The 26,390-nt window shown below is 37.5% G+C and overlaps 1 protein-coding gene across 7 annotated transcripts in view; it reads right to left on the bottom strand.

Annotated features, from left to right (window-relative positions):
- Positions 1 to 26,390, bottom strand: part of LHFPL2 (LHFPL tetraspan subfamily member 2) — a 125,766-nt gene that overhangs the window by 45,108 nt on the left and 54,268 nt on the right. For 4 of the 7 annotated variants that reach the window (XM_061376811.1, XM_061376813.1, XM_061376812.1 and 1 more), the window contains one exon: positions 13,437 to 13,489. The exons of 1 other annotated variant lie outside the window; for it this stretch is intronic. Coding sequence is in view for 1 of the 6 variants with exons in the window: in XM_061376817.1 (XP_061232801.1) it covers positions 10,310 to 10,380; positions 13,437 to 13,489 (124 nt within the window). In the remaining 5 variants the exon portion in view is untranslated. Of the gene's footprint in view, positions 1 to 8,951; positions 9,354 to 10,190; positions 10,381 to 13,436; positions 13,490 to 26,390 lie in introns of those variants that run through there. 2 more of the 7 variants (XM_061376817.1, XM_061376816.1) reach the window with 2 other exon arrangements.

The raw sequence follows: 26,390 nt of genomic DNA, 5'->3' as shown, positions 1-26,390 counted from the left end.
ACCTGAACATGGAACAAAGCAGCACGATTTATCTTTTAAAAGGAGTATGCAGGCAAGTCTGTCTGACTATAGCTAACAGTAGTACTAGATAACAATAATGCTAACATTAGAGAATTAAAGACGATGGTAATGTTCCTGGACAATGCCTCTTTTTTTTTTTTTGCTGAAAAGTATAAAGGCAGTATGTTAATCAGCATACCTGCCATCAACCCTTATTGTGCAACTGTAAGTCATCATGCACAAGTCAGCAAAATGCTTCAGCAACTGGAAAGCTCAGTGTAGATCTTTATCAAAAGATGATGAGAACAGTAAGATCACAAAGACTTGTTCATCCATTTAATTAAAATAATGTATTCTTCACTACCTTACGTACTTCAGCACACATCAGCAAACATCAAACCAACTCCATTCCATCACTGTTTAAATAACTTTTCCATGGCAAAAATATCTATTTTGTTATCATAAATTTAAGTCAAATGATAAACATTTTACTCAGACTTTGTTACAGACTATGCCATAGAAACGTCAGACTGTTAAAGCTTTGAGAGATACATTTGAGTCTGATTAGCTCTTTGTTTTCTTCCTCAAATTGCAGAATTTAAACAAATGAAGTTGTAAGCTGTAAGCTACTCAAGATATTTCAAAATTTAAAAGCAGGAGAATTGGAGCAGTTCACAATTCAACAGATTCTTCCATCTAAATACACTTATGTCACAAGAAGAACACTTCTTTTGTTCTGAAAATAATTAGGGCAATGACAAAAGGTCCAGTGTTTTATCAACTGTTTTCTATGTCTGCTCTCTTCTTATTCAAGACCTCTGGAACATATGAGGCTAATATTTGTTACATTTCTCTCTGGGCCTCTATCAACCCTGTGATTTATAGACTCTAGAGGTGAAAAAAACACCTCAAATATAATGAGGTGAAAGAAATAAAACTACTTAATAGTGTTCTAGTAACAACCTTTTTGCAGGCTTTTTCAAACAACACGACAAATTCTGTGAAGCTCTGGAAGAGCCTTTTAAGGATGAGGTGTGTTTTAACATATACTCCATTGTTCAGGTTATAGTCAATGCTCACTGAGGCCAACTGGATTTTTTCACCTACCTGCAGTGGACTCTGGACAGAGGTATTATCAGCGTTACCACAGATATAAAGATACCCTTCCTTCATTGAAACTTAACTGCATGAACACAATCGTCATAGGAACAGCTCTTGAAAAAAACACATCTGTTTCTCACTTCAAGCATTAAATCCAGGTGGGTTATGTAACAACTCTTAACAGTTGTGCTTATTATTCCAAGGTTGAACACAGCCGACATTTTAAAAATGCCTAAAAAAGCTGGGTAGATTAGGCCACCCTGGTTGGAAAATCTGACAAAAGACATAACTTCATATAATCCTCAGTGATTTAGGGATGCTGCAAATTACTGGACCCTTACTGGACACTGAATAATTGTATTCTGTTAGGAAACAGGACTAACACAAACAAACAGCTAAGAATATGGAATGAATCTATAGATTAAATGCAAGTGGAAAATGGACTAATTTTCCCTTCACCTAAGAGCCTGATATTCAGACTCATTTCTTGTGGACAAGAATGGAAATAATCATATGAAGATCAAAAGCCTGGTTCTACGGACCTATTCTGAAAAGTGATCCTTTTATTAAATACATGCTATTTTACAATGCACTAGCTTACAATGAATCTGACTGTAAAGGTATGTGTCTTTTTATTTAATAGCTTATGTTTAACCAATATGAAGTCAAACTTATATTGTCCCTTAGTGAAGGATGGATATAATTACTTAAATCAATACTGATAATTTCACCCCCTGGTGCAGAAAACAAAATTTCATTGTCAAAATAGAACTGCACAGTTCCCAGTGTTATTAATTTCCTTTTTATTAGTATGGATAGCACCACAAAATATGTTGCCAGGTGAATCTACAAGCATGATCCTGTAAAGAAATGTGCAACTATAGCCAATACCAATCGAAACTAAGTGAGCTCAGACGATTTCCAGCTCTTGTGATTTTATCATGAGTCATATCTGCTGTTTTCCTTGAGTCATACATTTAGGAACCTCTGCAATGGTGCCCATAATTACATTTTACGATTTCATTACTGCAGTGAGAAAGGAATCTGCCTTTTTAAATATATGCATCCAGACATGAAGTGGGCAGGTGACACCCTTGGTCACATGCCAGAATACTGTGTATCAGATTTTGTTGAATGAAAAGCAAGAGACTGTTACAAAAGTGCTTTTCATCTCTTAATGGTTAATTCTTTGTGCCAGTGCACTAACATCCACATACATGAATTAAACATGTCTTCTTTGTTGTGTATTTCCACTAATGAGAAAACTCCCATTTCTTTTCCTTTCAGAGAAAAATAATTATTTATTTATTTCTTGGACAAGTTACAGTTGCATTGGTATGACATTCCACCCACAATGAACTGGAACAAGTGAAAAACTACAGAACTGTAGATGAAGCTAAATTTTTTGCCTTTGTACCCTAACCCCCCCTTCCAAATAGATTTTAAAAGTAGTATCGGTTCACCTTTTCTGAATATCCTCAAAATTGTTACTTGGTATTTTAAAAGTAACTGCCACAAATAAATCGCCTTTCAATGTTCACACAAACCTTTGTGAATCCTAACCTTTCGTCTGAAATATACAGTCCTGTTCTGGCAATGACCAGAACAGTTTAAATCAGTAAAGGAACAAGAAAAGAAAAGAAAAAACTTTCTCCTGTCTAACACTTAAAGTATTGTGAGTTTCTCTTGGGTTGCACCCACTAGGAAGAAATTCCACTTCAGCAATGGATTAAGTAGGTGAACTAACAGGTCTCTGTCACACCAAATTTTAATGATGTTCCACATGTTAAGTAGTTTGTAACTTCTTAAGGAAAACAAAAAGGCCCCAAACTAAATTATTTCCACAAGGCAGATTTAAGCAAGCACAAATTTATGGGTTCAATGGAATTGAATGCAGCAAGGGAAACAAAAAAGCATAGGATGAGTATCTAGAGTATGCTGTTACTTGCTACAATAAAAAAAGATTGTGCTCTGGTTGCTGTTCTTACAAACATCCCCATCTGGCCACAGCAAATGGGAGAAAAGTGATGCTATTTTAACGGCACCCACATCCTCAAAGCCAGACACTCATCACCTAGGTGTCAGCAAGCCCTTACACAAATTTTCTCAAATTACTGCTTCCCACCAAGACCTGTAACTGGCTCCTTTTAACATCTGTTAATCTAATTGGTTCCTATGAGCCTGTAACAATTAAACCTGTTGTTGCAAGGAGCAATGGGGAAAGGGGATTTTACATCTCCTCAGCTGGCCTGTTAGCAGAACAAATGGACTGCATCTGGCTCAATGGCTTTCACCAAAATCCAGTTATTAAACTGTGAGAACAAGCCCTAAATGAAGCTGGTGTCTTCAGCAACTGGGCTGAGCTCAAACCACTTATCAGCTGCTCCATCACAACCATGATCATAATAAGGAGGGGCCAAAGGCTTCATGATTTCTCTAGCCAGTAAATTTAACAACCCTGAGAGAAGGTATGACTACAATCATGGCAAATGTGGAGTGAATCACTCATACAGAATGGAAATGGAATTTCTGCATGATGCATTTTGAAGTTGGTAATTTTTAGTTGGCCTGTATTAAGAACGCAAAAGCTGGAAACAAAGTCGCTGTTTAGATTGAAAATATTTTTACAAAAGGGGAAGTATTGCAACAGCTGAGCAAACTCAGGCCTTTACTTATGCAAAATACTTCAGTGGATTTAAATTAGAAGCATTTTTTTCCCCCAAAAAAAGGAAACCTGAAAATGGAACAAAGTGATACCCAGCCCAGTATCGGTCCTACTTCTGTTTCCACAGACACTGACGTCTCTCTTTCTGTGTACCCAATGAGATTCTCACCTTCAGAAGGAATTCTCATATATTTAAACAATGTGCACAAGTGTTTGCAGAGCAGGAGCTCTAGCTCATCAGCACCTAGCACAGGGAACTAACACTTTGTCACAAGTTTTGTAGATCTCTTAAGCCTGAACATCTCATAGCCTAAGAAAGCAAGTGAATCCTGCAGTTTTCTTCCAGTGCACCACATCAACCTCTCATACAGCTAATTTCTTGTCCTTTCTACAGACTAGTTTTAAAACAATTTAATGAAACACTTTTGGAAGTATTTTTCCTCCGTGGTCTCTTTTACGCTTTCTACCCCAACATTATGCTACCTTAGCAGCTGGACACAAGGCTGTCCTGAGGTCAGTACTGTACTGGTCATGACTATGACCACCGGAAGCTCCTAAGAAGCTCTTGAAATACTCTAGTAGAGTATGTGCCTCACACTGGACACCTGAGAGTTTACTAGCTCCCATCTTAGGGTGTGGGAAGAACAAGATTCATTTACCTTAAGGGAGCCAGGGAATAAACTTTCCATACTTAGGGGTTTTAAGAACGCTCTAGCCACTGGTTTTTGTTTTTTCAATTCCTTTTTGGTTTTTTTTTGCTATTCATATCTTTCTTAATCTGCTCCTCTAATTTTCACCACCCTTTGTAAAATTCCACAAAGTCAACTTTTGAAACAGAAATGTTTCTAACAAGCAGATAGATTGAGGCTTTGGTACCCCTAAGTGAATGCAGAAACTTTTCACTCTTCCAGAGTATCACTGAAGAAGGCCTATGTACCTGAAATTGCTCTTTTTTTCCCTGTTCTGGATGTTTCCTTAGACCATCACAATTACAGACACCTACTGCTACATTCCATAATGTCCACCAAGAATTCATCAGTTAAATAATTTCTTTTCTCCGATGTCTCCGAAACAGTTCAAACCTGTTAATCACATTTTATAAACATTCTGAATCAAACTCAGTCAGCATTAGAAGGTTACTCATGGTATGTAAAGCTATTTGTTGCTCTAAACATGTAAATTTATTAAAATAAAACAGGTAAAATTATTGAAAGTGTGCCAGTGTAACCAGGTTTTTTTAAAGGCTACTGAAATACCTGGAAACATACAAGACTCCCAGCAGGCTCTCTGCAGGTATAAAATTCTGAGCTGTACCTCCAGGCACATCTGAAAACAGCTCTGAGGAGCTATTCCCATCTTTGGGCCCAGAAACAGCTTTAAGTTACAGCCTTGCTAGACCATCATCTCATAAAATGTCATTTCACATCATTTCAGGTTAATAAAGCCGATAATCTCTAGTATCTTCAATGTTTTAAGATGTCTATTTTCTCTAAGCTTTTATTTACTTTCCTCTAAGCTTTTATGTACTTTATTTTCATTCTGCTCATCCTAGAGTGAACTTCTCTATAGCACAGTAAAGACAGAACAGAGAAAGATCTTCATTCACCCTGAACACCTTCTTCCCCACTAGCACAATACACACATCTGCATTAGCTCATAAAAATGATAGGTGAGCTCCTATAGGCACAGCCCTTAATGCAGACCACTGTGAGTGTGTGGGAATATAGGACAGACATGAATGCAAACAAGCTACATTCAGACCTAGAACAACACAGCAATCTTTCGGACTGTCAGAAAACATTAAAAATTATTATTTTGCACTGCTAATCGTAATTCCCATCTCACTATTGTTAGCTGAATTCCCTCCTAAAACAGCAGTGATTATTTCTTTTTTAATCATTTGGTGAAAGGTAGCTCAAATTAAAGTGTGATATTACCGTTCACTGTTCCCTTTAATAAGAAGGAACGTACACATAGATTGATGATTAAAACAAGTAAAACTAAAAGGGATAAGGACTTTTCAAGCAGAGTAATGGCATTTGGTTGATCTCTTTTTTATTAACTCATATATTGCACATGTAGACTAAGCAACATCCATCTATATACACAAGCATTAGTATGCTAGCAAAATCTCTGAGGTGGTGTCCCTCCACGTACCTGAAAAACAATTGTAAAAACCCCAAAATCAGTCACAAAGAAAACCAACTTAATAACCAGCTATGAAGGGACAGACTGGTGTGAATGCCAGGGAGGCAGAACAAGAAAATCTTCAATTGCATTAAATAAGTTGTCTTGACGTACCTGCATGCAAGAGTACTTTATTATCATACTCCTAATGGATTTGACAGATTCAGGAAGAGGTATGAATGGTACCCCATCTCCAGAGAGAAATATGATCAATGCAATCTGGAAAACTAGTTGAATTTCAAGGGATGTTTTCAACCTCCCTGATACAAAATTTCTTTCTGTTCTTCTCAATTTTTTCAATACACACACACAAAAGAATTATCTGTGGATTTTGTGTTCATTTAATAAAATGTAAAAAACTTTATAGAGACTATAAACTTTATTTTTATACTGCATTAAATTTTACTCCCCAAGGATTTTTTATGAAAATATTTATCTTTATTATTTAAGAGATATATTTAAAAATGATCCAATAAAGGACTACTGCAACTTTCTACCAAACAGACATACAAAAAAAGTGTGATATAAAAAGTGCAGAATGAAAGAACATAATCAGACTACATTTGATATAGTGATTTTTTTTTTTAATTACAGCACTATTTCATTTTGTCAGGAAATGTAACTGTTTCACCAGATTACCATTCTAATACTTCAGAACAATAAGAGATTAATTTTCAATATATTTTCTATGGGCACTGTCATGTATTTTAGGAGGTATGCATAGCACAAGGCGACATTTACCTTTGGGTCAGATATGTTACTTTATCTCCTCCCATCCATTCCTCAATTTTATTCTACTGCACTGAAAGTCAGTAATACTATCTCACTGTTGTTTACTCTTCGTCCTAAACTCTCCTGCATTACCTTGCAGGCAGCTGTGATTACTGGACTGAGGAAAGCACTGCTTCTATGGAGAACAGTAGCAGCAGGAGCAGACTGAAGGACTTAGGTGTCAAGGATTCCTGACTTCATGTATCAGTAGATGACCTTTATTAAACTACATATCTACTGACTTCATGTTGTTTTAAAAAATCAGTGAAGTAGGAATTTTGGTGGTTCCCTGGTATTCATAAGAAGTTCAGCTTAGTAACATTTCCTCACCAAGCCACCCAGTTCTCAGTTCATAACTCTCATTGAATACCCTTTCTGCATAAATTATTGCTAAATAAAAATCAATATTGTTTTCTTTTGCTTCAATTCCACAATGTATTCAGACACGTGGGTTTGAGCAGCCATCAACAGGTTACTTGCAAGCTTGCTTAGAGGCCCTAATACCTCTTTGGAAAAGTAATCTAACAGCTTTAATAACTTAAGCTGGAGAGGGCCAGAATAATATAAGAAATCCTCTGTGGGACAGAGAAAAAGGGTAAGTCAGTCTCAAGAAATGAAAGAGGAGCTATTTCTTTCAAGCAGTTCTGTTCTATTTGAACACAAAGTACTTGGCTCCACTACTGAGCTCTGTGCACTTCTGTTTTATGCATAATGTAACCCTAATCACAGGCAGGGTAGAAGTCAGGTTTCAACAATAATATTCGTGATTCCTGATAATCAGTCCTTCTCAATCTATATATAGATTTCTTCTTTCACTGGCAGTTTATTTTTAAGAATATATATTTTCCAGAGTTTATGATGGCCATTTCTAAGAAATTATATGCACAGGCTAACACATCTGCTTATCTTCAGAAATATCTAGAACACAATATTCACAGATCCTGCATCTCACAATCCTGCAATTCTAAAATTAGTCAGTGTGCTGTATGTGGTAGAAAGAAGGGGGAAAGAACAAAGGTAAAACATAGTCTATTTAGCACATCTGAAAATGAGCTCCAGCTCTTTCTAGTTCTAGCAGCTGCCTATAATGGAAAAAATAAAGATCGGCTGTTGCCAGAAAAGTGGGCAGTAAGAAATAACAGATGTTAAATTTCAGCAACATCACTGACTAGGTCAGTTGTATGGATGGTTTCAGGGCTGGGATCCCCATTAGGCTGCAGCGTTCTCAGAGGGATGCTTGCTTTTTGAGCTGCCCCTTGCTTAGCTGAACTCAGTCAGCAACCTCACCCATGAATGTAATCAACAGGAAATATTCACATCCCCACAAGCGTGTAGGCTGTGTGTAAAAACTCCTCAATTAAAATTAGTCACTCCATTTTCCAGTATCATTTTAACATTTCACTTCTTTCTTCCTCCATTCTGCTCACCCCTGTATTTCGTGGACATTCAGGACAAGTAGGGAAGAAGATAGGTCCTTCAACACTAGATCTTATTACATGAGGCTCACAATGAAAGTAAGATCAAAGAAACCAATCTAATCTGGTGTATACATTTATAAAATAAAGGGCAGTGGGTGAAAATACCCTTCAAAAGAGCCAACTCCAATTACAGAAATAATTTTCAAAGAAGAATAACGATTCCTGAGAGAGTTTAAAGGGGAAATTATGAATACAATGTCTGTGGAATATATCACATCAAGAGTAACTTCTGTCAGCTCAATTTGCAAGATTAACTGGACTTCAATGTAAATTATAATTAAATAAAATCAAAATTATATTTAGGCATTAGAAATACGTCTTGAAATTGTAATGGATCACAAAAATGATTGCTACTTGAGAAAAACAAATTATAAGCTATATTAGAAAAAAATACTCCCAGTGAAGAATATTTAACATCAGCAACTAACACTAGCAGAATTCAAGTTGGGCAGGCACATCCACTGCAAGACATTCTTCTGCTATGTTCAAAATCTGGTTGTAAAATGCAACTCTTAATAAGCCTAGGTTTTCATGCTATATCTCATCTGGTGTATTTATTACCTGTTGCTGAAAGAAACAATACCACTCTCCCCACCTACTTCCAGGTGCTTATTCTTTCTTTGTCCCTTATGTTACAACTAATAATTTCTCAGCCATGGGACAAGCCAGGCCAGTGTATTTTTCTGGCACAGTTTTCCTTCCCAGGCAGTCAGCTTTTTTATTGAATCAGCTGCTTATCTTAAACTCACCTTGGGGCTGGGGGCTAATGTAAGAGAAGCGAATTAAGTCAAAGCAGTACTGTCCCTTTTGGCATCATCCTCAGTTGCACCAGACCAAATGAAATATTAAGCCCTGCTCTGAATAGTATTATTAGTTCTCTTCTTGCAGAATGCATCTTGAAGTGCCTTCAAGATTTCACATCAAACAGTGAGTCCGTGGGAGTTAACATCACAACATGAGAGAAACTCTGCAAGTAAAATTAGTAATACTATAGCAACAGAAGAACTCCACAAGCACTAAAACACAGTGAGCTGAACTGAGGAGCAGTATCTGGATGAAAAACCTTGCAATCTAAACAGACAAAAAGAGTGAGAAATTAATTAACTATCCTAATATCTTAGCAGATTAATAACAGAGGCAGAAATCAAATGGAAGAATCAGGACAGGCAGCTCTATCCATCAAACCACTCCTTCCTGTGGCTGCAGATGCTATTTACTTTCTGTTTGTGGCATGGCATCTCCATGTCAAGAACTGCACTTGGCTCCAGAAATAACAAAATTAAAATTAGCCACTGTATTTGTTGCTCCATAAGCAAATTAACAGTTCAGTGTGGTTTACAGCATCTGAAAGTTCCCAGTGCTTTCCCAAGCAAGAACTCTAACCCTTACTGTTTAGCTGACTTGGTAGCTCGTTCTGTTTTCCCTCTGATAATAGACAAAAGGAGAGAAAGTGAAAAAATGTCCACTGCTATATTTGTTTCTATTAAATGTAAGTGGGGTGCAATTTTGGATTAGTGCTTTAAAATCATCTTACAGTTGTCCACAGAAGTAGTAAACAAAGATAAATTATATGGAAAATAAATTAAAAAAAAAAAATCAGAAACAGAAAAGAGATTGCTCATAGAGGAAAAGCATTACAAATATATAACTTCCTATTTACTCTGTTAACAAAAACTAGTAAAACCAGCAACACCGGCTACAGCTCTGTTTTGCCTTCCAGAAGTAAAAAGCCCTCCCTGTCTATGTGTTGTTATGTGCTGATATAAACAGAACCATACACCCGAAACCAAACATAAAACCCCAAAAATCAACTCCCTGTCCCCATCTATAGTCTGCTGCGAACTACATGGAACTAATCTCAGGGACCTTTCAGTCACCTCAAAACTATTGCCAGTTTTTCTATTTCGGGCTTAAGATACGTCAGGGCTTTTTCAGGAACATAAAACATAATTCCTGAAGTCACAAATTACTGTCACAAGGCAGACAAAGTTCAGCACATAGATAAGATGACAGCTAGAACACCCTGAGCAAACAACAGCCTTCCTTTCTCTATGGGTTGTCATGCCATGAAAAAAGACCTGCAGAAAGACACTCTGCTTGCTTTCCCTCACCTTGGTTTGTCCCAGTAGTTCCCAAGGGCAGAAGCACAACCCTCATCCTCCAGTGCCAACCAGGACCCTACACGTGAAAGCTAGGTAAGTATTATTACCTAAAGTGGAACCAGACTGGCTGGTCAAAACATTTATTTTCACGTAGCACAATATTTGTCACATCAGCTGGCAGGTTCCAGAGGAAGCTGGGATACCAAAAGTCCATGGTCCAAGAACTGCACCTTATATACCAAACTCTGGCAAAAATCTAGCAAGTGGCTAATATTTTGCAAAAGGGGATCAAACCTCCAGATCTTCAGGGACTAACCTTACTATCAATACCAGCTTTCCCAGGCTCACATTCTCCAACCACATTAACACCTGCTGCCTTCCAGAGATGTCCAATACCAACACCTAGTGCAGCATCTGACCTTTACTGGGGCATCTCACTGGTACATGGATCACCGTCAGCTGTGATGTGCAGGTTCAGGAAGGAGCTTAGCACCCCTGCACTAAACAGTCAATTCTTGATTATTTTATTTTTACATATAATAACTGGTGCTTTGTTGCCTAATAGAATCTTGGAGTCTATCATGTTTATTAGAAAGGCATTATAAGCCTGCATCCTACTCGTATTGCAACAAAAGGAGCATACCTACAAGTCAGTAAGTATGTGAATGTTCTTACAATTAAATTGAAACCTTAAAAGAAAAAAAAAAAAGTGAGCAAAATACCAAAGATTCATTAGGAGAACATCAGGAGATAATTTTACCCATTTTTTTTTCTCAGTTGTTTATTTTTTGCTTTCAGTTAAAATTTTATTAATTATTTCATTGCAACTGAAGTGAATATTTTAATGGAATAAAGTGTTTAACTATTTACAAATATTTCCCCAAGACAACTTTTGCAATGCCTATGAAGAAAAATCAGGCAACTAGGCCTTTGCTGTGCTCATCAGAACACCTGGAGACAAACTATTTCCAAACTTTATTATGACAGCAAAGCTACAATTTCAACTTTCTTTCTACATATTATATCTACACATAGCTAATCTTATTATCTGCAATTTTACCATTACCACTGCACTCAATCCTCTACATTGGTTTCCCACCTACTGATGCTGACAGTTGCTCAGGTCACTGTTTACATTAGCTTCACATTCTTAAGGCATTTGCTAGTCTTCTTGTTACATTGCTGATCATTATAGGGCTTCCCTCTTAACTGGTCCAAGGCACATCGCTGTAAGAGAGGTCTCTACACTATCCAAAAAACAATTTTTAATCAATAAGAAGTATCTTTAATTCTTAACTAGCAGCTTCTTAAAGACCGTCGAACTTGAATGAATTCCTATATTCATTGTTAGATAAAGTTTATAAACTCTCTTTGATGTATCAGTGCCAGACAAAGTACCATGCACTCCACAGTTCAGTTATCAGCCCTAGCAGCTGCTGTCAGTTTGGCATGGTATCTAACTATAATCTGTACTACAAAGAGCAAGGTTCCAGTTTAGCAAAAGCTGGTACATCAGATTTTTCCCTGATCAAGAAAACCCTTAGACACCTCCTTGGTTTCTAAACAGCATTTTAACTGCATTTCAACAGCCCCTATGCATATCTTATGATTCTCTGGTGAATCAGAGCCTCAGATCAGAACATCGAAGTAGCCACCATACTAGTCATAGAATAACAAGTGTCACCACTCTGTAAAGAAGGAAATTATTTCATTTTGAAGTCATGCAGTTAAATGTCAGTAAAAAAACTAGAAGCTGCTTCTCATGAATTACTAACTTGTTTATAAGACTATTATTAAACACGTATGAGTCACCAACAAGCAGAAACCATAGCAAATTTTAGAGGTACTTTTAAAAAAACTTTTCAAGATAAGAAAAAAATTACATTTCCTTTAAAAAATGGATACGTTTAATTTGAGAGAAGGACAGCTTTTATTTCTAGAATGTTTGGGACAAGCAACACCAGGCATATGGTTTTATCAGACCCTCCACATGAAGAGGCACAGAGAAGACTTGTCCATTATCACTTGCAAAGAGATTTCACAAGAAATAGCTTCAGGTTTTGTGGGATCATATAATACATGCACTAGAGTGGTAGCTGTTGGCTTAACACATCTGTTTCAACAAGGTGGCACACTTGTGTATTGTGGAACAATTTACACAGAAGACGAATACATGTATCACATTGGTACACAGGTAAATTAAACCACATAAATCCATATACATGTAGCTACTTCAGCAAGGACAAAACTGGTTGATGAGGTTCAACGTAATTTGGATTTCTTCTTCCACAGTTGTTTATGATCCTGACATTTAACATGACTCCTATTAAGTCCACAGTTAAGGGCAAGGGCAAAACATGGATTTTTTTCTATGGGAACCTGAAAAGTTTCATTCTTACCAAGGAGGAGGAATAAGGTGGATGGCAAGTGCATAGGAACTATCAATTCATTCCACTTGTGCTCTGATGACACATGAATAAGCAGTTCAATCTTGAGAATTGTCAGAGGGTGGAGCATGGGGGCATGATGGTAGGTAAACAGTAGGCAAAAAGAAATTATCCAAAATTAACTGACAAATTCACTTTAAATTCACTTACTCACTTTTTCTTGTAGCATACAAACAGAAATGGAAAGGAGATAGTAAATACAGAACTACATGAAGGTATATGTTCTAAACCGATCAATTCCTTCACAGTTTTAACTGAACGGTATTTCTAGAAATTCAGAACTATACAAATGTAATTTTAAGAGGTCATTAAAGCAAAAAAAAAAAAAAAAAGGCAGGAGTTTCTCACTGTATTGCATTTAGTTCTTATTTTTGTCTGCTATTGCTTCAACAAGTATAGATTCAACTGTTCTGCTTGAAATACTTAAAAGTTCAGTATTTTTCTAAGTCAAGCCAGTGAGAGACGGCTTCCCTTATCAAAAGCAGTCACTAAGACAACCTCCTCTTCACCTTGTAAAATCTTTCCTTAAAACACTCATACAAATGCCCTAAGAGGAACTTGGCACCTAGATGAAAATATTCAAAAGTTATAATCTACTCCACCCCTTCCATCACTCAAGCAGCAGTCAAACTTCAGAGAGCATGTGAAAATACCAGATATTATAATCTGAATTTCATTTACTCACCACTGTTCCAAATCCTTAGGTCTTGGTCAACTAATTCTGATGCTTGGAAACACCTAGAGAAATAATTGACATAAAATGTAAGAGATGTACAGAGTCAAAAAAATTAAAGCAATATTTATGATCAATATTGGTGGGAGGAATGGTACAACTCTACTGGCGCACATGTGTAATATTTCACTACCAGGGCACTTCTGCTTTGCTAGCATTGTAGGCACCAATCCAACCACTAAGGAGCAAACAAAAATAAGAACATACCCTGGACTTCAGGAGATCAGAATTTGGCCTCTTCAGGGATCTGCTAGGTAGAGTACCATGGTATAAAGCTCTGGAGGGAAGAGGAGCCCCAGAAAGAGGGATAATATTTAAGGATCACCTCCTCCAAGCTCAGGAGCGATGCATCCTGACAAAAAGGAAGTCAGGCAGAAACTCCCCTCTGCCCTCCTGAGACCCCACTGGGAGTACTGCATCCAGCTCCAGGGCCCCAAACAGAAGAACAATGTAGACCTGTTGGAGCAAATCCAGAGAAAGGATATGAAGATGATGAAAGGGCTGGAGCTCTCCTGTAAAGACAGGCTGAGAGAGTTGGGGTTGTTCAGCCTGGAGAAAGCTCTGGGAAGGCCTTAGAGCAGCCTTCCAGTACCTACAAGGGTCCTACTAGAAAGCTGGAGAGTGACTTTTTACAGGACAAGGGGGAGCAGCTTTAAACTGAAAAAGGGGACATTTAGATTAGATGTTAAGAAAAAACTCTTCACAACAAGGGTGGTGAGGCACTAGCACAGGTTACCCACAGAACCTGTGGGTGCCCCATCCCTGGCCATGTTCAAGGTCAGGCTGGATGAGGCTTTGAGCATCCTGGTCTGGGGGAAGATGTACCTGCCTGTGGAAGGGGGGTTGAAACTAGATGAGCTGTTAAGATCCCTTCCAAACCAAACCATGCTATTATTCTGTGATTCTATGAAGGAGTAACAACTAAATCCCTAATCATGCACAAAATTGCATCTTTTTCTACATCTTACTAATAAAGGATACCAAGATTTGAAAATACAGTTAAAATTATCTGTATATTCTACTCTGATTTATAACAACATTTTAAAATCAGATATAACTTAGGAGAAATACCAAGAGTTCATGAACTGCTGGAATAAAAACCTGAACTACATAGAATGTTCACCGCACAAATTTATGTGGGGTGAATGTTGCACCTCCAAACCCCTTCCACTACCCCTCCACCCCCCCCCCAAGATTTTATGGAATTCAGGAAGGGCAGGCATGAAGTCCTGTACCTGAGATGAGCTAGTCCCTTGGACAGGCTGGGCACTGACTATGCAAGGCACAGCTCTGAACTGGAGCTGGAGGTCTCGACAGCGGGCTTACCTTTAGCCAACATTACAGGAATACACATCTGGAACAGCATATTCAGTTTTGGATCCCCAATACCAAAAGTAATCAAGTAAAGCAATAAAGGTAAGGTTGAACTACAGAATTCCACACAGTAATAATAAATTGTACATTTTTATACATACATCAGGACAGGATATATGAAGAAACTTCCCCTACATACAAGATCAAGGTCAGTAGACTCTAACAAAGAGCCACAATTTGGCCTTGGTGAGATAGTTTAACAACAGAAAAATCATAACAGAGTGTGCTGCAGAAGACAGAGGAAAACCTACTTGGAGCACTGGAAAATTCAAGCACAGCTTAAAATGGCCTCTGAGTTCCTGGCATATGGAGTATTTCTTCAGGAAAAAAAAAAAACAAACAAACAAAAAAAACCCCAACAAACCACCCCCCCCCCCAAACAAATAACAAACGACTCAGCTAAGTAGCTGTGATTATTCAAATGTTCTTCTTCTGTCTCAGAAGGAGTTAACACAGCAATGAAAATACAGCAGTATTCTCATGGATAGAGACTACCTTTCCTGAACAAGAAAGGCCAAATTGTTTTTTTTAGACTCAAGCACCCCCAAAAAGCATGATCAATTCTAATTATGTGAAAAGGATGGATTGCTCCAACAATTAGAATTAATTGGTGCTTTCAAGAAAAATTTCCTTGCCTGGAGTCTAGGCTTCCTAAGAAAGAAAAGAGGCTTGGGAAGGGTAAGACAGGATCAGCCCACATACAGCAGGTTGTAGAAGAGTCTTCTCTATTCCAAAGTCACAGCAATGATCATCCTCACCCACACAAGAAATAACACACACCCAGAAAGGGCAGCAAGTATTATAGTAAAAGGAAAGGCTCTCTTTTTTTACCACATTTGTGACAAAGCTATCAAGAAGAAACTCCACATGCTTTCCACTGCCTCATCACCACACAGGCAGCGTGCACTTTCCTTATGCTTCAGTTGGCCAAAATGAAACCCAAATCCTCCCAAACAAATAAGAATGAGAGAAACACATGTATGCTCTCACTTTCTCTCTCAGGAGCTTTTTCTTACAAATTTTGCAGTAACTCAGATGGATTCTAGAACAGTTGGGGAAAATACATCAAAATACATTTCTTCCTTTCTACTTAACTAGCTGCAAATTTGGCTGCCTCCCATGCCCCCCAAAGAAGAAAACATTACATTCTTTTTAACTCACTTCTCACTTACAAAGGAGAAGTGTTTTAGTACAACTCAGTGAGAAAATGTCTCTATACCAAGCCATTCATTTGAAGGTTTTTTATTTACAGTCAACAAGAGAAACAAATAGGCTGGACATTGTTAGAAAACAGTTGTTTTGATAACAGCCCTGTTCACATACCCTGGCTTTATACACAACAGGAATTGGGTATACTCGGGCTCCTCAGCAAAAATAATACTAAAAAAACAATACAGATATATCCGCTGTATCTTAAAATATCCTTTTCAAGTCACTTTTTCTTCAGATATACTACTGTGTGATACTTCCAGGTATTATATAGCCGTAACTATCCAAATCAAAGAAATACTTCAGGAAGGTTTGCATGACCAATTATGTTACTATAAATAGAAATAATGCATTCAATGGGTTCTTTGTATTTTGCTATCAGTGCAGAACAGTATAAAACAAAACAGTATAAAATAAAATTAAAAAAAAAAAAACCCAAACTATTTCACAGGCATCATTAGTGCTACCTTCAGAAATAACAGCAAAACAAGGAGAAAGCATTTTCTTCAGGGATACACTACTAGCAGGATAAATAAAAATCCCAAAACTAAAGGAATTACAATGCTAAACACCATAGAAAACTAACAGCTTGAGATGTACAATAGATTTTTTAACATTTCTCAGTCTGATTATTCTGTTTCACACAAACCTAACAAAAAAAAAAAAGTTTTCCTTTTTGCATTATCTACCTAATTTGTTCAATCCAGAAGATCATGCTACATATCTGTATGTATGTAATTTAAAGCAAATTCAAAAGTGCATACCATAGAGACCAACATAATTTGCAAGGTATTTCAATAAGAACAAAAAAAAAAATCTCACTTTTTTAAACAACAAGAAATACTTCACCCAAATGCACCTGCCCTGAAGTTTACACCTAATAAAAGCCAGATGTACTTCTAATACACTGCTGATCCCTGCTTTTAATGCCTGTTTTCCCACTGCACCACCTTAACCGAGAAAGTGGTACAGCATAGTTTTACACATCATTAAAATGTTTAAACCAAATATTACATTTTTATAATCCTAGTAATTCCCACAAAACTAAACAGGATAAATACAGAAGTATTTGAGAGACCTGCACTGTGAATAAAAGATCCCTCTTAGCCTGTTACCTAATATAATAAGCACCTGAGTGATAAGTGAATCAAATTACTGCATTTCTTAACAAGTCAGGCATTACTAACTGAAGCAAAATCTATGCAGATTTATTTTTAGTGTAGTTATCCATTAAAATTACTTTTGCCTTCTACAGTTAGTTTTACCTAAGCATAAAAATTTATTTGAAGTTAGTAAAACAGAGTATCAGCCAGGAGCCCAATCCAATGTTCACTGAAATCAGTGGGAAATCTTATCTTTATTTTACCCATGAGGATAAAAGGACACGAACTATTTACTTTAAAGGTGTAAAAGGACTTAGCAAGTTTACTTTACAACAGGCTTCTTGAGTCAAGTCTCTGTGTCACAGAGACAATAAGGCAAAAAGGCAAGTCACCCTCCCACAGCAGCACCACAAGTCACACCACAGCCAGCACTTTAGTCTTGCTCCCTATAACCCATCACCTCTGCCAGTCCAAGCAGCTGCCAAACCCAGCAGCTTTGCAGCATATCCAACAAGAACATCCACAGTCACTATAAAAGTTCCGTGTCTCAATTTTATCCATAAAGCTGCTCTAGGTGGCTGCAGCCTGGCCACAACCAAGACGGACCAGAAAAAAAGTGTCTCAGAAAGCAGCTTCACCCTGGGGCCAGCACTGCACAGCTACCTGCTGCCTCGACATGGGTGGTGAGAGAAACAGGTCCCATGGCCAGCCCAGCAGTCACTGGGCAAAGGCAGGCTCCAGGTCAACCCCACAGAAGCAGGGACACACACTGCAACACAGCTCCAACACAGACTGATGGCCCCAGGCTGGGCTGAAGCAGGCTCCTGGGCCACCAGGCAAGAGTGTGGGCAGGCCTCAGGGGCGGCTGAGGCCCCTTCCTGCCCCAGGGGCCCTGAGGTTGGCTTGCTAATTAAATGCTCTAACCGGTAGCATCCTCCTCAGCAGTGCACTAGAATCACTCGACCAGCTCAGACTATTCTTCCTAAATGTCAGCTGGCTTAATAAAATAACAACTTCAGATGAGTATTACTAGCAGTAATGCTACATTACTCTGGGGGTGATCTGCTCCCAAATTACCACACACTGTGGCCTGCAAAATGCTAAGTTTACAAATAAAGCTCTCTGCTGGCAGAAGTGGAAAAGAAAGACTCCAAGGGAGAGCTCATTATCTTCTCCCAAAGGCCTTGAGATGGCAAATGTGGAGTTTTGTTAAGGCATAACCAATTAATGCAGTGTTTATTTGATTAGTAGAAAGCTTGAGCCTGTTGCAAAAGGTTGCAGAGCTATCATTGTAACAGTCTGGAAAAAAAGACCTGTTATCTCATACACTCACACACACTTTTTAAATGAACAGCTGCATTGTTTGTTTTGTTTTCAATCCAACACCTCCTTCTCAGGCCAAAGGTATAGCCAGAGGATCATCCTCGTGACAAAAGCTGGGATTATTACAAATCAGTGAAAGAATCATTAAGATGTCCGTCCCAACTGCCGTATAAAATTCCTTGAGTTTTACAGTACCCCCGCATCAGGACTGAATTGTGAACCTATTTGTTTTGTGGTTTCAACCTAAATAAAAAATGCCTGAAGCACAAACCTCCACCTCCCCTCCACCCCAAGAAAAGCAGACTTGTTTTAACATTCAACTTGCTTTACATTTACGACAAGATATCTAACAAAGCAACCAAACACAGAACTAGAGGCTGTCTTACTAAAACACAAACAAGCTGTTAAGAGTCCTCAAAACACAATTTCAAACTGCTCTGTGGTGTCAGGAAAACAACATTGTTTACCTTGAGCACATATTCTATATCAGCCTAATTTTCGTGCCTTCCTTACAGCTTTCATTTTCATAAATGCAATTTAAAAATAGATATAAAAGAAACTTAACAAATTAAAGCACCCATAGGTACTACCTGTGACCTTCCACAAGTGAAGAGGTGCTTTTTAATAATGAAACATTTCAGTGATTCATATAATGATTTTGTTGAATGACAAAGGGGTGACCTTATTAGTGTATATAAATATATAAAGGGGGAGTGTCACGAGGATGGAGCCAGGCTCTTCTCAGTGGCAAACAATGAAAGGACAAGGGGTAATGGGTACAAATTGGAGCACAAGAGGTTCCACTTAAACCTGAGAAGAAACTTCTTCTCAGTGAGGGTGAGAACACTGGAACAGGCTGCCCAGGGGGGTTGTGGATCCTTCTTTGGAGACATTCAAAACCCGCCTGGACACGTTCCTGTGTAACCTTATCTAGGTGTTCCTGCTCCGGCAGGGGGATTGGACTAGATGATCTTTTGAGGTCCCTTCCAATCTCTAACCTACTGTGATACTGTGATACTGTGATACTGTGATACTGTGATACTGTGATACTGTGATACAGGCCATTCAACTTGACCTCAAAGCAAAGTTCCTCCTACAGAAAATAGTCTGTCTGCATATTATCCAACCAATAGGCCTACCATGCTCTCAAGACCTTAATTCAAAGCTAAAATTGCTGCTTAGAGCACATCGACTTATTTTCAGCTCTTCTCCAGTTTATGTCTCAGAACTGATTTTCAGTCTTGAAAAAAACCAAAAACCAAACCCCAAAATAAAAAAAAAATATACGAAGACAAGACCTTCAGCACGATCTCATCTGACTTTCTTGAGTGTTTCAGTAAAAGAATGTTACAGAAATGAAAATCTTTACTCAAGTCTTATCTGCCCAGTTTTCCCATTCTGGAGAACATCCTGCAGTTTCTACAGACACCTGAAAGTTATGAGCCATCTCTATCCAGCCCGCATTTACAGCAAGAGCTTACAAGCTTACAAAGAGGCAGTGTCCTTTGATGCTAACCCAAGGAAGGGGAAATGAGCTAGCTGCTGGTTGGTAAGAGTTAAAAATTATACTCAGTTTGCAGACAGAAGAATTAGTTAGCCGCAGGGATGGTGGGAATTGAACAGCAACTAAGAAATATATTAACTGTGGTTTTGTTTGCCACAAACAGCTTTCCTTTGCCTTTGTAATTTTTGTCATTTCAAGCTTTCTCTGGAGCCAATTTGCTCAAACACTGCTATAGAGACAATCTTTTCAGAAAATGTCCTAGTAATACAAGATTATGAAAGATTGTATCCATGTATAGATGTAAAAAGAAAGAGGAGAAACATATCTAAACATGTAGGAAACAGGGCAAAACCAGATCTCAGTTTCTGCTTCTTTTTCATTTCAAGATTATTATAAAGTAATTCTTTAAAAAGACATACTAATTGTTCTCTTTATCATTTCTTATACAAACACGCTTGCAAAGTTGAACTGAAGTGCCACAAGCCAACTTCAGACTCAAATAATGGGTTTGCACAATAATCCATGAAGGAGTCAAATCAAATAGGAATGGTAGAGGGGTAGAAGGGTGTGGGAGGGGTGGGAGCAAACAGAGAAGGCTATCCCACTTTTTTTATCCCTCTTCCCAGCTGAGGCTAAAACTGACCTTTGTCAGTCCTTTCCAACCGGTTAAATTTCAACTACAAATAACTGAATATAAATTTCAGTCAGACATGTTTTCCTTGAATATGCATTTTTAGCTTCCTGCTTGCTTATCTTCAGTCACTAACCTTTACATTTCTAAAGGCAGTTACTCAATGTGCAAGGAAGTTTACGGTAACATGATAAAATCCCCCCCTAAAATGCTTAACTGAAACTCACAGGAGTATATTTACCTGACCCAAACATGTAAGTTTGATGCAAAAGCTTTTAAAATTATTTGATGTCTTCTCCTTTAGCTTTTCTCAGCTGTGGGAGTGAAGGAAGACTCCTTGCTTTCCTCATGTCTCCAACTGAGAAAGCAAGATGGTGATATAAATTGGTTCACTTAATTTGAGTTTGGTTTATAACTTAAAATACCCAAACCAACCAATGCACTTTCTCATTAAATGGTTAATTTCTATATTAAAGCAATTAATTTTGAAAAAATAAGGAAAAAACCTCTTACAGTTCTGCTGGCTATCTCCACCAGATTCACAGTTACAAAGTTTACTAGTAGCTTTAAATCCTAAAGAATGGTTATTTAATATGTACCTATAATTTTGAGAAGAGGGAGACCTTCAGAAGCATGTTATAACTGATTTAGAGCCTTTCAGGCAATACCTTTAACTAGATATGGGGGTGATGAATGCCACTATAATCTTAAAATATATAAAAAAATTTATTAGCCCACAGGAGAGCTACCAATTGCTGAAGAATCCAGTGTAGTGAGGTCTTGCATTGAGCACTATATATAATTCTTATTATCCATAATCAAGCAGGAGGGGAAGTCATCCAAGGTAGATAAGGAACATGGAAGGAATACTGTACTGATCAAAGGAAAAGATATAAGAAAAAAATATGAGGTCTTGCCTTCTTTAGCCTAATAAAATGGTCACAAAATTATTATTGTTTCTTACAGTTACTGTAGGCAGCTAATTAGCAAGAAGAAAGAAGATATTTAAATTAAAAGCCAGCACTCCAGCAGGAATAAAATAACTGTAAAAAGACTCTGAATACACTTAAGATGCAGGTTCTAAACTGTCTGAAAGAGCAAGATTGTGCAACAGCCTTTCAACAACAAAAGCAGAGGCAAGAACCCTTTTTAGGTTTACACTGGAGGCTGATGACATGATGAAACAAATCTGTACAACCTATTGCCCACAGCAATAAGAGAACAGACTCCTTTACAAGGGTCTTCTCATCCAAAGGTCTGTATATTTTTGAATACACTAGGATATCTTCCAGTCACCTCTAAGAAGTATGTACTTAATAGCTTAAGACCACTCCAAACCCCACGGTTAAAACCACAGCATGCATTCTAAGTCCATTTAAAATACTCTCAAAATATTACACGTTAAAAATCAAGTTTCTCATTTGAGATTTACCAGCCTCATGCAGAACTACTGGCCATACCCCATACTTTTGATTAGTAAATGCAACAGACAACTTCATTTGTTAAAAGTCTTGGTCACTCACAAAATATCTAAATCAACTACATTCATGAAGTCATGTCTAAAGAACATGAAGTACTTAGCCATTTATGTCATTCTAGACAAAGGCTGAAAAACAAGACATGGGAGTATAAAGATGTTTATTTTGAATGTTATTATCTCTTTCTTTCTTTCAAAAAGCATATAAACAAATTAATATCCATGAAAGAAGATTATTTTGAAACAAAACATGAAAAACTAAGGTCAAGCAGACCTCCCCAAAAACAAAGAAAAGAAAGAAATCTACCACTTCACAGAGCATGAGCAAAACAGCCTCAGGAAATCCATATGAAATTTTTTTTTAAAAGAATACATAAACTCTACTATAACCTTTCTCTCCAGCAGTTCAACTAAGAGACAACACCTCTCTGGAACATAACAAACATTTCTGAAAGTTCCTTCTGTTCTCTCCATCTCTCAAAAGCACTGTATTTTGCTATTATATTAGCAATGAACATTTTAATTGGCATTGGCCATTTAATGAACATGCAAGGTGAGAAGTTAAATAACAGCTAACAAGGCAGTGAGATGGAGGATTCCCATTCCTACTCCATGAAAGGCTGGAAAATACATCACTACTAATCTCCTCATTCCCCAGTTCAAATTTGAGGCATAGCTCTATTTTCCAGAGACAAACTATCAGCAACTGAGTTCACAGCCGTCTTTACTTTCCAATATAAAATGTAAGACCAATTATAAAACTTCCAAGGGTGTGTAAAAGCTTTCAAGGAACCACTATAAACCCTGAAACAATATATAACCTTGGTTTTTAATCAAGTTTGTCAAAATTTAAGGAGCAATAAATTTGTTAGGTTGCAGATTCCTATTAGTAGACACTCTTTTCCCAAGACCAATACATACATGACAGAGAGCGATCACACTAGGAACAATAATCAGTAGCCCCATTTCCATGAGGTTTCCTATCAATTACAAAGAAATTAACTCCAAAAATGAGAATCTGACAATTCCTTAACTTTTGGTGACTGCCTGGTGACTGTCCAATGCCCTGATTCTGTAAAGTTTGAAGCTGTAGAGTTCTAGAGAACCTAACTACTAACCTTTCCTCCCTCAAGAATAGATTTCTGAAGTGGCTGTATGGACTATCTTTTTAAGCGATTTTCCAATGAAGGCTGAGGTTTAGAACATAACATGAGTAAATTTTCTAACATAACTGCTTTCTTACGGTATTCCAGCAACTGAACATTGACTTGAAATCACTTACAGCCAGAGCTGGTTGGTTTAAATCATTGTGTTTGAAAGCACAGAGGTTATATGCAGCTACTTTACTCCTCAATATCCTTTACAGCATCAAAAGAGCTCTCAAATAAAGGAAGAAAATTACACATACATACACAATCTCTCTTTCATATTCATACACATAATATACCCCAGCTCAATTCAGGTGGTCCCCTGAGTTTTTGGCTCTCTAGATAGAGTTAAATATCTGAAACAGACTCTTTTCTTGTTCATTTATTAGTCCTGTTTTCAAAGGACTGTCAGAGAATGAAGCCTAAGAAAAAGGCAAATTCTCCACTCTATGCTCAGCTAACAAAGGACCCAATCAGTTCCCACTGAGCTCCAGTTCATTTTGTGTCCACATGTAAGTGATTAAGTGTACATTGTTTGAAACTTAATTCCACATCTGTTCTTCTGTGGGACTTGGAAAACAGATGAATTTTTCTGACAATTGTTTGCAGAGTGTATAATCATAAGCATGTGTAATAGTATCCCAAAGTGCAAAGGGAAAACACCATGAGTCTAAAAAGCTTTTTTGCTGAATGTTCTTGTTTCTTTTCTAAGTAAGATAAAAAACTAAGATGTTGTCAGATGGAAATCATTAATAAGTGCTTGAGAAGTCATCCACTATAACTAAAAAGGCGAAGCAAAATCCAGCTTTTCTTCCTAAAGATCATTATTTTGTGTCCCTGTGCTTTACCAAGACTGTCAAAATCTATTTTATGTCCTGTCAGGTAAACTTTGCAAAAGTGGCAAAATTCTGCAGAACTGCACAGAAAATACATGGTTTTGTCATGGAGCTCCGCAGTTGTGACAGAATGTTCGAGGCAGTGACAGTCTGAGAGTCACCATCTTTTGGACTGATCACACACAAAGATGTATTTTCTTTTGATCTCTGTAAAATGCTGATAAGCATTGAAAGGAAGAATAGATAAAAACTCTTCAATGTGTTTGCTAATTCAAGTGCTGACAGCAACAAGGCATACTGGGAAATATAAGGTTGAGGGAAGTGTTTCTTTCATGGAACACTCAGTTATGCTTAGGAAATCTGTCACAGTTTGCTGTGGATGCTAAATTCCAAATTTGCTCAAGAAATACTGAGACAAGTTAAGGAAGGAAAGATCCACTGATAGCCTGAAACACAGCAACTGCCTCCTTTGACCCAGTGAGTCCTCAAGATGCAGAGCAGTGGAGACAAGGAAAGCATCAGTGCAAGTTTCCTCTGTAGTTTAGGCCACTGTCTATTATCAGATACTGAATTAAAAGAACCTCCAGTTAATTACTTTATTTTGGCTTTATGACATTACCTTGGACTCTTCTTTGACCTATACATATAATCAGTGCAAGAGTGACATTATCTACAGTGACTGAGAAGGAAATTCACAGAGATGCGAGGGTATTTTATTACACAGGTATAATTACTACACAGGGAGTAATTCAGGGTAGATGAAAGACCCTTAAAAAAAAAAATATATATATATATAAACAAACTTAATTCTGAGATTAAGGTAACAATTAGTCATCTATATGGACCTGTCATACGACCTATATGGCCAAAATTTCAGTTCAGTCACACCAAACCGATGACTCAGTCAAAGAAATCAGACACTGCTGCCAACTCCTACTATGTTACTGTGACCTTCACAATACTTGGTGTTTTCTTAAAACTGCAGATGGCCAAGATTACGTCTGATATTGTGAGAAGTGTCTTTATACTTTTTTCCACAGTAATTAGGACTAGAAATGTGGACAAAAACAGAAGCTCCACACTGAAAAAAAACCCCAAACCAATAAAAAAAAGTAACCCACCCCTTCCTAACCAAACCACTTTATTTGTAAAATATGAAGCATTGTTATTTTTGGTTCTGTTTCCCCATCACTGCACTGGTACTGAAATCAGTGGAAACCAGGTTAAACTGGAGTAGTCCCATACGTAGCCAGCGCTGAAACACTGCATAACCCTGCATGAAAGAGATGAAGAACATGAATGAGAACCAGAGAGACTTCTGAGAGATAAACAGGGGGAAAGGTGCAGAAGAATTAAGCTCAAATAACAGAACGCTTGCAATTCATGTAAAAAGAAATTATACAGATAAGGGAATAAAAAATATTCTGCCTTCTACAGCAATGGACAAAGGGGGGCTCCAAAAATATTCTGCTCAGCAAAATTTTTACTTGACATTACTAATTAGGACTCCATTTAAAATGCATCGATAAATAGCTCTGTAAGTCAGAAGGCACAAAGATCACAAAGATGTGTATAATAATTATATCTTTTCAATTTCATTAAGTAACTTAAAGGATATCACAAAGGGAAGATTTATAATGCAGTGCATGTGACCAGACAGTGCTGTACTTTGGAAGAGATGTTTCTATCAAACTGTAATGCCACCAAAACATTAAAAAGATACATAATATTGCTTGGCTAAGGATCAAGATACAACAAATACCCTTTTTTACACAAAAAGCAGGCAGGTTAGACAGACACGTTTACTATACCTATCATCAAACTGCAAACAATAATGACTTTGCATTTTATTCTTTCCTTTTAAATTATTTCGTGTAAAGAATCACTGAAGGCTCCCTGCCAGAAATAGAAGATTAGACAAGTCATTAACTGTCTGCAGAGAAAGATAAGTAAATGAACAAAATTGCCTCCTGCACATCCAACTCTACTGATGCCAGGAGAGCACTGAAGCCAAGAATCCATGCTGCTGAGTTATGCACCAGTCCCATGGAAGTTCACTTACTTCAAATGTTGGGAAATGTCCCAAGGAAGAGATTTGACTTTTCTTCCATATGATATGGGCTCTGGAAGATAGGTATTTCTCATTTTTTTTTAATCTTGAATGCCCTATGCCAATACCATGTCCTGAAATACTGTATCTTATATATACATGCATATACTCATATATAAATACTTAAAAAAGGGCAACACCCCCATATTTATACCCAAAAGACTACATATATTTCAGAGACCTCTGTAGCT

The sequence above is a fragment of the Neopsephotus bourkii genome, unplaced genomic scaffold (assembly GCF_033783945.1).
Source record: "Neopsephotus bourkii isolate Nb327-2 ecotype Australia unplaced genomic scaffold, CSIRO-AGI_Nbou_v1 NB_1740, whole genome shotgun sequence".
Lineage (NCBI taxonomy): Eukaryota > Metazoa > Chordata > Aves > Psittaciformes > Psittacidae > Neopsephotus > Neopsephotus bourkii.
This window is presented reverse-complemented; position numbering and strand designations above follow the sequence as displayed.